Source organism: Chelmon rostratus, chromosome 12, assembly GCF_017976325.1.
Source record: "Chelmon rostratus isolate fCheRos1 chromosome 12, fCheRos1.pri, whole genome shotgun sequence".
NCBI lineage: Eukaryota > Metazoa > Chordata > Actinopteri > Chaetodontiformes > Chaetodontidae > Chelmon > Chelmon rostratus.
The window spans coordinates 13,869,207-13,883,768 of record NC_055669.1 but is presented as its reverse complement, the minus strand read 5'-3'; the positions used below and the strand labels follow the sequence as shown (position 1 = coordinate 13,883,768).

Sequence of the window (14,562 nt, the reverse complement as noted above, 5' to 3'; positions counted from 1 at the left end):
ACTTTATCATTTTTTATTTCTGGCAGCAAGACCACAGAACACATTTCCATATTTTCTTATACAATTCAATGCCAATTAAAGCATCACTTCACTGGTTTGACATGCATGTGAAAACATGCTTAATGTTCTGTGGCTCTGCCGGACGCTGACAGTGTTGCTCTAGACGTGACACACCTTAACCGATCATGGGTGGGCCTGCATTGCAAACTGGGTGCTGGAGTTAAAATGTTGGTGATACTTACCAGGCAGAGAGGGAGAAGAAGTTTAGGATCCAGGGTTTTCCTGCTTCTTGACCCACAGGCCTTCTGGAAAGTAAAAGTCAAATTTTCTCTGAATGTATTTTATTAGAACGTTTTGAATCTGTAAAGTCACTGTAGCTGTCAAATAAATATGGCTGAGTGAGAAATATAATATTTATCTGGGAAGTGGAGTAGAGGTAAAAGGTCGGATTACTCATTTAAAGTACAGCTGATTTAATAAAGAAAAGGACCTGAGAAAATGTACTTCGTTACTTTTACCTAACAAAGTCTACCACACTGCAATCATCCAAGCTTTACCTTCATTTAACACTCACGCATATTTTCATTAGCTCATGTGAGACGCTGAAGAGTTCTGCTTCAGGTCCTACAGAAAAGGTGACGGATTGAAGTAGGTGAGGTCGCGCATGCGCACCAGCCTTCTAAATTGACAGGAGGATGCTGAGCTGCATTCCCATCATTCTGTGAGGAGAGGAGGACCCCCCTGCGCACCCACGACGGAGGAGACGCCGAGCGATAAGAACATATAAAATAATCCAGGTTGAGCTCTTTATCTGCCGCCATGTCAGCTGGAGGAGATTTGGGGAACCCCCTGAGGAAATTTAAACTCGTCTTTTTGGGAGAGCAGAGCGGTGAGTCAGTTCTCGGGGAGGTTTGGGTTACCCTCCCCTAACGCCAAACATGCGTATATGTTGAAGGCCATGTATGTAAGTTGGAGCTGAATCTGGAAGATGTGCCGGCTGGCTTCGGTTGAATTCACGCCCATGGACCTGCTGGCACAATCTGTGACTGTAGGAAATTTGATTAACGGAGGAAAAAAAAGAGAAAGGGGAAAAAAAACCGCATGCATATAAATCGCACCTTTGGATTAAATATAAGCGTTATGATTGCTGAAAAATGACTCCTAATTGGGCTGAATATCCTCGAGGATCGTTTAGTTGCAGCAAATTGCCATAAATCGCATTCGATATGAATTGGGATATTTTGATGTGCTGCAGTGACCGACAAATCTGCTCAGCCTTCAGATAACGAGCTTATTTCACCCCGATCGCTGATTTCTAACATCAGCAAACCTTTTTTTTCCCAATGCATGACAGAGTCTAATATTTTCTCCATCACTCGTGAGTGTGTGTTTTTTTTAAATAGAGGAGATCATAAACAGTCCCCCATGTGTCAGTTCGGGACACACCCTAGGCTGGCGATGTCTGAAGCATCTCTAAACCTCGCAGTCTCCAGTTCGGTCCCATAAATAATCAAACAAAAACGGGCTTGACAGCGGCACAATGTTGGACTCTTTATTCAATAATCCATCTATTTGGGGTGGGGATGACTGTGTGTGTGATTTTATGCGATGTGCACAAATCCGGGAGGTGCTGATCGATAATGGTTTAGCGCTGTGAAGCTGCCTGAATACGTGTTCAGACATCAGACATCCAGAGTGGCAGCACAGGAGCGCATATCCCGTAAAATACAGCAGAGGGATGCACATAATCAGGCCTAATATGACAGCAGCTTGGCTGGTGTTTGTGTCTCACATTGTGATGCTTCAGTGTGTGTGTGTGTGTGTGCGTGTGTGTGCTGCATGTCTATGAGAAGGCTGTGTCGACTACAAGCCTCCCTGTGTGTTTGTGTGGCCTGTACTGCAATGTTGCTGTCCATGGTGCTGAATGGAGGCCTGGCGTGGCCACTGCCCATCGCTGGCCTCAAAACTACTGCTGTCTGCATAGAGGACTCCGCATGAGAGCCTGGGGCCTGCCGGAAAAAGCCCAGTCCTCACTGAAGTGCAGACCTGATGTAAGATGGTGCTAAAGACGGTGCTGGCTGGGATGTAAATACGAATCGAGCTCACAAGGCTCACCTTGATACTCTGAGAAGTCACCGTGCAGCTTACGAACACTGCTAGATATCTAATGTGTTTTGGATCTGTCTACTTGAGGACGGCCTTGTGCATTTTTAGTAATGGTGGATCATATTTGGACACAGCTTCTGCTCATGAGTTGTTTGTGTACAGCGTTTTCCTCATCACAGTAAAGGAGAGAATAGAGCTGAGACAGTTAGTCCATTAATTGATTAGCTGGTCGACAGAAAATTAACTGACAACTGTTTTTCAATTGAAATTTATAGAAGTAGGCATAGAGCATGGTTCACAGCATTTAAAGGTAATGGGCTTCCCAAGATGGACCTTTATACAGGCATACATAACCCAAGAAGAAAATACATACAAAACAGCACTAGACACAAAAATGCAACAACAACGATAATAATAAAAGTATTTTGATAATTGATTAAATATTTAGATCATTAAATGAAGCAGAACTGTCAAACGTTGTGAGGGGGCAGTTTCTGCAATGTGACCATGTGTTCTGTGGCTTTATTTTTATTGTTTATTGTTCATCAGACAAAACAAGACATTTGAGGTCGTAACCTTTGACTTTCACAACTTGTAACAGGCGTCTTTCGCAATGTTTTTGACATCTAATAAACTAAATGATTAATTGACCAATCAAAAAAGTGGCTGAGGGATGATGTCAGTTTCAGCCCTGAGACAGAATGAAACGTCAGTCTCGTGTGCTTTATCAGTTGGCATTATTGACGTCGTCTGTCACCGTACCTTCCTTTCATATTGGTTTGATAGTGAGGAACACGGACGTCTCTTTCAGCAGCGTGAAAAATGAAGCTGTTTTTGCAAAACTACTCATTAAATTCACTAAATCAGTGTCAGATTTTGATGCTATTTTAAGTCCACTTTTCTTTCCCTTTAGAGCAGAAAATGTAGAAAAGTAATATTGATTACTTACATTACAATGAAATAGCCCCGACTAATTATCCCAGATGTTGCCATGAGAGAAATTAATCGTGGAGGAGCAAATTTGTGGGTATATTTCTGAATATTTTGAGCCCTTTTCGTTCATATTTGGGAAATGTCCTCTTGTGAGGACGGCCATGGAGGTCCTGCTGAGTGATCGGTCCGATTTGGTTCTCAGGTACATGACTGTGATTGTGATTGTGGAGTTAATTGTTGGTTTGCTAGTGATGGTTGCAGTGGCAGTGGCAGTGGCTGAATATTTGTGTTAGGACGTTGTCATTTTGCCACACTAGGGAAAAGTATGGACACATATTTTCATTGTGTTGAATCCATTCAGGAAGCTGTGTGGAGGTGATTCTTTATGTTGTGAACTAAAGCTTAACTAAAAATCCACATGTGGTCTCTGTTCTTCCAGTGGGGAAAACATCGCTCATCACTAGATTCATGTATGACAGTTTCGACAACACATATCAGGTGAGACTCTCAAAGTCAACGCTCAAAGCTGTATTTCACAAACACTTTCTACCAGTTGTTCTGCAGTGTTAGATCTGAACAGGCTTGTTATAATAGGACTAACCACATTGTAATTCTACAAAATAGTCAGCCCTCTATAGTATAATAGTGTTATATACTTTAAGCTTTTTTCCAGCTTGATATACAAGTTATGATTAGGTTCCATGTAAGTATTTTTGCATAAATTAGGTCCACATTTGACTGTTGTTCATGCAGTTATCAAAAGGAAATGTTAGTATAGCAATTTTAGGCTCTTAAAAAGAGAATATATATTATTCTTTCTATTGTGGAAGTGAGGCACGTAACAAGACTGAATAATTGAGCCCTGAGGGCAATACAAATGAAATTAGTTCTTCAGTCTGATTCAATTTTGCTGTTTATTGGCTCTTTTTTTCTTAAGAGCTTTTTGTGTTTTCCTTCATTTAAACAACAGTTAATGTGCCAGGAACAACAGATGGTGCAGGGAGACATTTAGCCTTTAAAGTCTGGGTAACACTGATGATTTTTTTCCCCCCTCTTTTGTTCTTTCTCCACCACAGGCGACCATTGGAATAGACTTCCTATCGAAGACAATGTACCTGGAGGACCGAACAGTAGGGAGCCTTGATTGTCATTTCAAACTCACATGTAGATGCTCATGTAAAGATGAATTCATGTATTTGTGCTCGTGTCATTTTAGCCACTCAGCATCCTGAGTAAGAAATGTCCCAATTTCCACTCTGTTTTCACAAATCCCTGATTTGATTTGCTTAATTACTGCTCTCTTCGCAGACTAACGCGATTATCCTAAGGTTATTTCTGGTTGTAATAGCTTTGGTGCTTTGGCTTTTCCAGCCGAAAGAAGTCAAAGCCTTCCCCGTGGCTCATCTGCTTTAGCTACCATTAATACTATTTCTTTGTCAGGATATTATGCTCTGTCAGCCTGCACACAAGCTGATACCGGCTTATCCCATTGGATGTGTACTTACAAGGCTCCTACATCTGTATAGTCAGCATGTGGCGTGATGGCTAATGTTGGAACAGCTGCTGGAGGTGTGCATGTTTGTGTGTGTGAATGCAGGTAAGGCTGCAGCTGTGGGACACCGCTGGACAGGAGCGTTTCAGGAGCCTCATCCCCAGCTACATACGAGACTCTACAGTAGCTGTGGTCGTCTATGACATTACAAGTGAGCAGCAGCCTGCAGCAACACTGCAGCTGTACTGATTTGTCTTTCTGTCTGAAGTATATAGAAGCAGTATTTCTACATGGGATTTTAATGCAAAAACAGGCTGATATAAAGTGAGAGTCTGGTCTCCACAGATGTGAACTCATTCCAGCAGACCTGCAAATGGATTGATGATGTCAGGACAGAGAGAGGAAGTGATGTCATAATCATGCTAGTCGGCAACAAAACAGATCTGGAAGAGAAGAGGTGAGTGCGTCAGATATAGTCCATTGTCGCCTCCAATGTTTAGGCGCAGTTAGTGTAGTCTTTGACATGAAGGTGTTTTGTTAAGTTCTGTTGTTTTGTTTTCTGAGAGTGTCAATACTGAATAAATTAGCCTTCAACGTCGTGATGCCTAAGTCTGGCCTGATTCTCCTGCAGGCAAATCATGATCGAGGAAGGAGAGCAGAGAGCCAAAGAGCTGAACGTCATGTTCATCGAGACCAGTGCCAAGACGGGCTGCAATGTCAAACAGGTGATCCCTGCAGTTTCACCATATTTCGCAGCGTTTTGGGCGGCAGTCGCTCTCAGCTTCTCTGCCATTCCCGTGTCCCGCCGAGGTGATCGCGTCGCCGTCGTGGATAAATAAAATTTTTATGCGTAAATATGTGGAGGAGTGTGTTGGATAGGGAGCAGATGATGGATAGTGTGCACACCCAGCCCCAGTGGGTGCAGGACGAAAGCAGCAAATGCACACTGAACATTGCAACCTCATTTACTCAAGTAGTGCACTCAAGTACAAGTATGAGGTACTTGTACTTCAAATAGATATTTCATTTCATATCCCTGTATACTTCTACTCCACTACAATTCAGAGGGAGATATTATGCTTTTTACTGCACTACATTTATCTGACAGCTAGACTTACATAATTTATTTTATTTTTTTCAAATTAAGACTTTATATAGGAAACAGATGTAAAATATGATGAACTGCAAAAGTTAAAACTACTCAACAGTTTATAAAATAGTTTGCATTAGCTCAACCTCAACCAACAGTAAACTGTCGACATTCAGTGTATAAAAGGTAGTATGAAACTCATTTTGCTGCATTGGATGCTTTTACTTGATATATTTTAGGTACTATTTGCAAACAATGCTGTTGTCTTAGTCACATATTAAACGTGAGACTTTTTACTTGTAATGGAATCTATTTTACAGTGTAGTGTTGCTGTTTATGTCTTAAGTAAATGATCTACTTCCCTCCCCCTCTTTTTCTCCTCTCTGTGCATCTTCTTTTCCACATCCTTTATCCTCTCCTCTCTACCCTCCTCTCTACCCTCCTCCTTTCTTTTATGTACTCCTAGCTGTTTCGCCGGGTTGCAGCAGCCCTACCTGGAATGGAAAGCTTGGACGACGCAAATCCTGAAGGCAGTATCCTTTACAGCAGCTGTGACTCACTGAGCTAAGAGCCAAACAGCCAAGAAAGAGGCAGCTTATTTTTAATCTCTTAGTGGTTGCTGGCGCTTGTACAAACCGACCGCCCAGCCCACTGTCTACTGAAGCATCAGCCATTAAACCTTTTTTGCTTAATAGAGAGGAAATGCACAGAGCCAGGAATTTAGCGTGGATGAACGAGGATAGCGCCACACAGTGGGTCTGGGAGGTGACATACACTGTGGGCGTGAGGTGGAGGATGGATGTTAGAAGAAGGTGAGGGACTGACTGAAAAGAGAGATACTTAACAATAAATGTGAATTCATTCATGAAAAAATTTGAAATGAAACTAATTTATTCTGCTCCTCTACCTGCAAAAATACATACAGCTAGAACTTGACTTTGGATTATAGCCTATAAATTAACTATTTAGTACATATAGTATCAATAAAATACTTACTGGGTACCTATACTGCTTTGGAACAAAACATTAGGGTGTGGCTGTAAAATAGTCAGTTTTGGGATCCAATGTAAAATCTGTTAAAAACTCCTGTCATATCATCAGATTATTAAAAAAGAACTCCACGGATTTTACACATTTGCCTGTTTACAGGTTTGGTTTATTTGTAGCATTAAATACAACCATTTACTCACCCAGACAACTTTGGTGGCATTTGGAGTCATTTTGAAGAAATTAGCCCCAGAGGAGCGGCGCGTATATCTGTATAATGCGAGTACTCGGGGCACCCATGCGCAGCCTCTATATAACGCATAATCTGCGGCGAAACTCGTTCATATTCCAATATTTTGTTATGATATGCTGGTGCTAATCCCCTCTGAGCCCGTGGTGGCATGTTATCAACATCCGGCGTCTCTAGGCAACTACCTCTGACGTGGATGATGTCATTTCCGGGCGCTGCGAGCAGCCAGCTATGGTTCGTTATTGCGTATTTGTAGCTGACCGCTGCAGAGTTAGCCGTGTTGTGGCTGGCTATAACAACTCCAAATGCCACCAAAGTTGTCTGGGTGAGTAAATGGTCGTATTTAATGCTAGAAATAAGGTCCAGGATGTAAAAAACGAAAGTTATCCTTTAAGTACAATTTTCAGGCACTTGTATTTAACTTAAGTATCTCTATTTTCTGCTACTTTATACTTCTCGACCACAGTTCAGAGTGAAATACAGTATTGGCTATATATGGCCGTTCTACGTAATGAGTTCTTGAAGTTCTTTTGTTTTGGATGTTGATGCCAATACTTATATGCTTTTTCTTCAGTAAATATTTGAATGCATGATTTTTACATGTAACAGATCTACACTGCGGCATTACCACTTTTACTTGAGATCTTAATACTCCATCTCTGCCCATTTGACTGTGACATGTCAACCACCTGACTTTTCCTTAACTGGATAATCTCCAGTGATCGACATCAAGCTGGACAAACCAGCAGAGCCTACTGTCCCCGAGGGCGGGTGCTCATGTTAATGCAGAGCTGAAATCGGACAGCTCCCTTCACACCATAGGCTTGTTGTGTTGCTTACTACTGGCTAGCTTCCAGTTGACTTCTCTAATTGGATATAGGATGCGGGCCTTGTATCTGATTGGACAAATCAAATGTTACCTTTCAGTCTTGTTCAGTTGTAAAATATTGTATACTTTGTCAATATGTAAGTGACTGGAGAAGAAAAGGGGGGAAAAAAAACCCAAAAACAAAATGTTGAAATGAAAACAAACAAAAAACAGTTTTGGAAAAATGAAAAAGGAGAAAAACGGGACAACCAACGGAATTCTTTTCGCTGTTATGTTTTGTATTTTTTATATATAAAAAGGGAAAGCACCAAAAATGATGCCTAAACATAGAAGGAGAAATAGTGGGGGGTCGGCCATTTTTCTAGATGGCCGAACACGTCTGAATGTCTGCAGCACGCATGCACGCTGATCTGATCTTTGACCTTTGGCCTGCCCTCCAGGGTCCCTGCACTCTGGAAGGAGGTTGACTATCTTAGAATGTTTTATAGCATCTCTCTATAGCATCTCATGACAAAATGTATCTCATTTGATATTCCCACAAGAGTCAACTTCCAGTAGGTTCACCTAACAGTAGCTGTGAAAATGTGGCACTCTATCTCTCTATGGGTTTAACTTTTATAGAACAAACTGTACTGTGGTCAAAAAAAAAAGAAGTAATAAAAAGACAACTTACTATCACAACTCCCCGTCCCTCCACCCACTCCTCTCCTTTTCCTCCTTTCCTCTAACCCCCTCTCCTCCTCTCCTGTCTCCCCATCCCTCCGTACCGGTAATACACATATAACGATCCACTGTAATGCACTGCACTGTATATAATAATGTAATATGTATGTTGTGAACGTCCCTCTGTAGAAGTGGTCCTTGTTCACCAGTATGAATAATGTAATAATGTTTAATGATTAATAAATTACAGATTAAAGGGCTTCACTCTCCTAACCATCAACATTTACCTGGTAGCGAAATGGTGTACTCTATTTATCTTGGATTTTATTTCTGGTTTTACTGAAAATGCTACCTCTTACATACAGTTTTATGTGCATGTAGCATTTACAATCAACAAAGTACAAATACGCTACAGTTTAGTTCATACATATCTCATGTTGAAATTATAATTAGAAAGAAACAGTTTAATGAATATTTAACATTTTGGGAGGTGTACTTTTTTTGCTTTTTTTGTGAAGACTTACATAAGAAGGTCAATACAACTCTCATATTTGTCCGTTCAATGACGCTGGAGGCAGGAAACAGATAGCTTAGCATAAAGACTGAAAACAGGGGCTACCTCTGTACAAAGGAAACAAAATTTGGATTCTCCACTGACTGCTGGTAAGTCACCACTGCTAAAAAATAATCCTGTAAATTACAAAAACAACTTGCAACGAACATGCTTATTTAAATAAGTGAGATTTAGTGGGCTGTTAAATGGATTTTCTTTTGGACATAGCCAGGCTAGCTGTGTTTAGCTTTATGTTGGGCTAAGCTAGCCATCTCCTGGCTTTATAATGAATGAAGAGATATATGAGTAGTACCATAGCCTATTCATCCATCACAACCTGCCCATGTTTTAACATGTTTTACTGCCTAGTCTTATGACCAACCAAACCAATCTGTCAATCAGTTAATTGTTTACAGTGTTAATTTCCTCCTGCCTGTTGCACTAACCCTGAGCTCCCTGTGGTGAGTCAGTGTCTGAAAACCTGAGAGTTAAGGGGAAGTTGAAGTGGAAAGAACCTTTTAAGAGGTCAGGGGAACTGTCACTGTGATGTGTCAGGTCGTTTACACTCAGCTCACCTGATGTAAGAGGACAGGTATTCCCCTGGATGGACAGCATGTCATTCAATCCCCCTGAGGGGTCAACAGGCAGGCAGACAGTTAGTGCAGTTAGTGGAAAGATGAACCCAACAGAGACGAGAGGTCAAGGGTGGCCTTGCTTGATGGGCGAAACCTTCAATGTGGAGTTTCTGAAAGTCCCAGCACATACGCATGGAAGTGTATAGTGATATATATGCATTGATTTAAAGCAGAAACACTGGATAGTTTTAAACACAAGATTTCCCTCATATTAGCCATCATGAAATGATGCACCTGTACAATATTTCCTCCTCTGAGGAGGACACACCTCTTCCATCCAAAATACCTCTGGTATGATCGCAGGTTCTCTCAGGTCTGGGTTACTTTGGATCTCATTTAGTCACAAGGTGGATCATGTCCAGAGTGGAAGCTTTTAGGGACACAAACCTCCGCTCCCTGCTGAGGGAGTTGCGGACAGACATTGCTATGGCTGTGGATGACCCTTTTCCTCTTGTCTATGGTCTGGCGGACAAAAACATCATCACTGACCAACTACTGAAGGTAATGTCAGCAGTTTTCACTTGTTTTACCATTTTAATTACAAGCATTTGCATTGATAAGTAGGACCTTTTTCATTGATTAATTAATTTAATAAAGATGTGTCTCATCTGAAGGTGATGTTGCTCATCTCCATATAATCCTGGAATGCTTAGATTATGACGTGTTTGCAGGAATGTATGGTTTTATTCATACCTCAGAGCTCATATACCTCTTGTTGTTTTCATAGGACACTCAGGAGAAGGAGGGCAGAGAGGGGATCCACAAGGCCATGTACTCGCTCCTATCCTGGGTCCTGGAGCAGAACAGATCCACCATCCAGGCTTTCTGGAGCAACTTGTCCAAAGACTACAACCTGGACAGCTACCCCAAGCTGCAGACGCTGCTCACTAACCTGCGCTTGAGTATGTCCTGTTCAGGTTTCACCAAAAAATGTCTGTTTAATTGTTCCAAATGACTGAACTGCATATGGGGTATTTTTCATTATATCACCCCCATACCTCTGTACATGATCTCATTTAATTGATTTTTCAGCCAAGTTGATCATAAATAAATCTGCTGCTGAAGTCAAGTTAAACCCAACTTGGTTATCATGTCTGGAAACCAACAAATAAACTACATGGTATAAAAATACACACAAAGAGCTTTAGTATAACACACCAGTGTGCTGTGAGCTCAACAACAGATTCTGATTATTTTAGATATGTTACATTTTCTGAACAGTTTGTAGAAACTTGTAGGAAGTAGAAACTATTACTTCCCTTTCCAGTCCTTACCATCCTCCCTGTCCCTGTGCTTTTGGGACAAAGTACTCTGTGTGTGACTATCCAAGACCATTTAGAACAATTTATATTTTGAGTTTATTCTTCATTATTCTATCATTGCTGACAGAACGGGATGCTGCAGGTGTTCGATCTGAGAAGAGATCCTCTGGTGGCCAGAAAACACCCCACATCAAAAAAAGGAGCCACGAGGACAGAGGGACAAAATCACAGACTCAGCAGCCACAATATCAAGCCAAGACAAGCGACAGACCAGGTTTCTTTTCCTTAATATGCCTCTTCTGACTCTGTCTTCTAACAGCTTCACAGTGGGCACTTCAGCCCATTCAGGAAATCTTTTTGTGCTGTCAGGTGGCCAAAATAAAAGACAAAACAACTTATTTTTGAGCTACTGTAGGTAATAAAGGCAATGTAGCAATCTGTAAAAAAAAACAAAAAAACAACTCAATTAATGATTAATAACGAACAGAAAGTGTGTTCTTATGTTTTCCAGGAGGTAAAGTGAAGCTATACAGAGTGAAAAGTGAAGCTGCAGCGCCACAGCTAACATCTGGAAACAGTAATTACAAATCAAACATATTTAAAAAATATATACAGAGGATGCTTTAATACCACAGACACGTTTAACCTTTGCTCTGCCACAGGTGTTCAGACGGTGTCCTCCTCAGTCCTGAGACCAGTCACTCTGTCTTCCTCCTCCTGTGCCTCCTCGACTGAGCCACCAGTCAGCCATGGAGGCACAGAGAAGATCCATATCAAACAGGTGCTTGGCTCAGATGATAAGACATTGGGTGAGTACTTGTGTTCTGTTTTTTATGGTCAATGTTGAATGTCACCAGGAGATCAAAAATATTTGTCATTCAGCAGGAACACCCAGAAAGTGCAGAAAAATAGACGGGGAATTTTACTCTTGTGGTCAGTCACAGGAGATAAATGGAGCATCCAAGTCCAAAGCTGCTGGGAATGCCTTTCACCACAGGGGGGAGACAACCACAGGCATGGTAGAGGATCCACTCACTCACAGTCACCTGTCTTTGAACATTTGTGTTTCTACTTTTGTGCCTTATATGTCCATATCTCTGAGTGTGTAGCTTCACTATAATGATGATGAGTGTGCAGTGTGTAAGGACGGAGGGGAGCTGATTTGCTGTGATGGCTGTCCTCAAGCTTTTCATCTGACTTGCCTGGACCCTCCACTCACATCCATACCGAGGTGGGAAATAGAAGGGTTAAACCACTATCTATCCATCTATCTATCTATCTATCTATCTATCTATCTATCTATCTATCTATCTATCTATCTATCTATCTATCTATCTTGGATTTTTCAAATTACTGGTGTATGTGTGGTCAGGGACACCTTGTTTTTTCAACATTTTTGAAAAAAAAGGTTTTAATGTCGCACTAAATTTTTAATCCTTAGTGGCCCTTGGCAGTGTGAGTGGTGCTGTGCCAACAGAGTGAAAAGAGAGAAAGCCCAAGTACCTTTACAAGTAAGTATATAAAGGATGCAATATAAGGACATTTTTGTATTCCATGTACTTGACTTACGACTTACTGAAAAGTCTGAAAAGCTTATTTTTTGGCATAATATAGTCAAAATATTTCATATCACAGCCATTTATTGTCCAGCCGCAGCAAACAAACACGAGCTCCAGTAACACCATCATAGATGTTTCCCTCTTCACCCCGCTGTCGTCCTCATCTTTCACCAGTGTTACAGCTTCTGTGAATGGGCCCAGTGGCAGAAACCAGGTAAACACTGGATGATGTTCTGCTTGCCTTTCTGCAGCCTTCACTGGATCTCTTTAGGATAGCATTGCGTTTACTCCCTTTGCACTTCACCGCTACTTGCCAAAACACTCCGGTTTGCTAAAATCTATAAAATGTGTCTGCAGTGCTCTGGTGGAGAGCTGCTCAGTGTGAGGGAGGTGTGTGGTGTTTGTCACCTGGCGGGAGGAGACTTGACTCACTGCCTCCAGTGTTTGGGGCGTTTCCACGCACACTGCCACTTCTCCAAGTAAGACATCCACTCCTCTTCTTCCATCAATTTATTATCCGGCATAGACTCATGATGAGACAATCTGTACACTTCACACAAATCTGAATCTCAGCCTCGGTGTGATCTATACATCAGCGTGTACATATGTTCTGACTGAACAAAGAACTTCCGGTGGATTCCTGTTTGTGTTGTATTGATCAACAATGTGCATTAAGGGTGTTTGCTTACGGAGATCATTACCCTGCTAATGGTGACTAATGGATCATAAATGGACAATTGCAGCAGGGTATACAGGATACTGCATACTGTAAATGAGGATCAATGCTTGCAGAGGTACAAATGGCAAGTGAAACCAATGTAAATCCATGTGACAATCTCTTGTGTCACTTATTTGACTGTTTTTATGAGCACTTCCATGTAATAAATGGATGAATATTTAAGATTTCCTATAATGTGTCTAGTAGAATATTACCTCAGTTCTTTTTGGTGTTTTATAAATGTCACATATCTGAAAGAGAAAATCATTGGATAATAGGTTTTACAAAAAGACCCCATGTCCCATCCAAACTGTTTAGTTATCCTTCTGACATGGTCTGAACCTCTTCCTCTGTAATCCTCTTGAGTGCTGGAAGTCACGTATTGATTGACAGTAACATTATCCACCGCAAAAAACAAAAAACAGTCTGACTCACTCACAGTATCCATGTGTTTGCTAGAGGGAGATCCATCTGCTCGTCCTGCTCCAGGCCCTGGGGCAGCTCTGCAGAGAAGGAGGCTGAATCCAGAGGCTTACAGGTGTGTCTGCATGTGTGTACAGTTCAAATAGCCCGTTAATATATACACCTTCATTATCTGATTATGACGGAGCGTAATCTGTGTAATCTCTGCTGTGTGTGTGTCCAGCTCGCCTCAGCGGCTCAAAATACACTCGGTCATGATCAGAGCTCCTCCGTCCCTGAGTCCGTCCTGCGTAAAGATGAACTGGACTCCATCCTGGGAGACGTGAGTGGTTCTCATTTAACCACAGGCATGAAATGAATACAAGCAGAAGCATGTCAGACACGAGATGGCTGCACTTCTTATCACGCAGATGGGAAATGAGTTGTCATGGTAAAATGCAGCCTTGAAGACCAAACAATTAGTGATGTGTTGTAGTTTGAGAGAAACCAGAGAAATCTGGGCACAGATGCTCATTTTATGTTGTGTGTTTACAATATTTCGTTGCACATTAATGCAAATTAATATGCATTTTTTTTACATATTCTGTACTCAGATGTACATGAATCAAAAGCTTGGCAAAGATATACAGAATTATATTAAATTAAAGATAATAAGAGATAGAAAGGCAACTACAAAACAAAGAAAGATGAGCAGAAAAAGAAAAATCTGTCCATTTGTTAAATGTGAGGAACCTCTACTTTACACTTACTTACAGCCATTTAAATACAGACAGATTGGATGATAGTACGTTGGAAGAAGACACGATTGATTATTAGGAGTGAAATGGTTCTAATAATACCAAGAGAGTACCTGATATAATCTGATGACTCCAGTGGTAATCTGGTAAACAGTTTCTGCTGTGTGTGATGTCATTGTTGTCACTGGCGTCATACAGGTCTGCCAGACGATGTTACCTGGGCTCTTGTGTTTCTCAGCAGGGCTCCATTGATGGCATCTTGCAGTGGGCTTTCCACAACATCTCTCAGCCTCTTCCAGACTCTCAAGGATGCTACCAGTGACAG

At 41.4% G+C, this 14,562-nt stretch overlaps 2 protein-coding genes across 3 annotated transcripts; both read left to right on the top strand.

Annotated features, from left to right (window-relative positions):
* The first annotated feature begins 819 nt into the window (after positions 1-819).
* Positions 820-7,683, top strand: rab6bb (RAB6B, member RAS oncogene family b). 2 transcript variants are annotated; one of them, XM_041949319.1, is made up of 8 exons: positions 820-889; positions 3,479-3,537; positions 4,116-4,169; positions 4,637-4,742; positions 4,877-4,988; positions 5,163-5,256; positions 6,088-6,154; positions 7,578-7,683. In XM_041949319.1, the coding sequence occupies exons 1-8, from the start codon at positions 820-822 to the stop codon at positions 7,640-7,642; spliced, it is 627 nt and encodes a 208-aa protein (XP_041805253.1). In that variant the 3' UTR covers positions 7,643-7,683. The 2 variants fall into 2 exon arrangements, with proteins under 2 accessions (XP_041805253.1, XP_041805254.1); XM_041949320.1 differs by lacking the exons at positions 4,637-4,742; positions 4,877-4,988; positions 5,163-5,256.
* A 2,209-nt stretch (positions 7,684-9,892) lies between these two features.
* aire (autoimmune regulator) lies at positions 9,893-14,559 on the top strand. The gene is made up of 10 exons (XM_041948985.1): positions 9,893-10,039; positions 10,266-10,440; positions 11,463-11,581; positions 11,910-12,031; positions 12,242-12,311; positions 12,451-12,573; positions 12,717-12,838; positions 13,537-13,615; positions 13,724-13,822; positions 14,479-14,559. Exons 1-10 carry the CDS (start codon positions 9,893-9,895, stop codon positions 14,557-14,559), a joined length of 1,137 nt encoding a protein of 378 aa, XP_041804919.1.
* Positions 14,560-14,562: the final 3 nt, after the last annotated feature.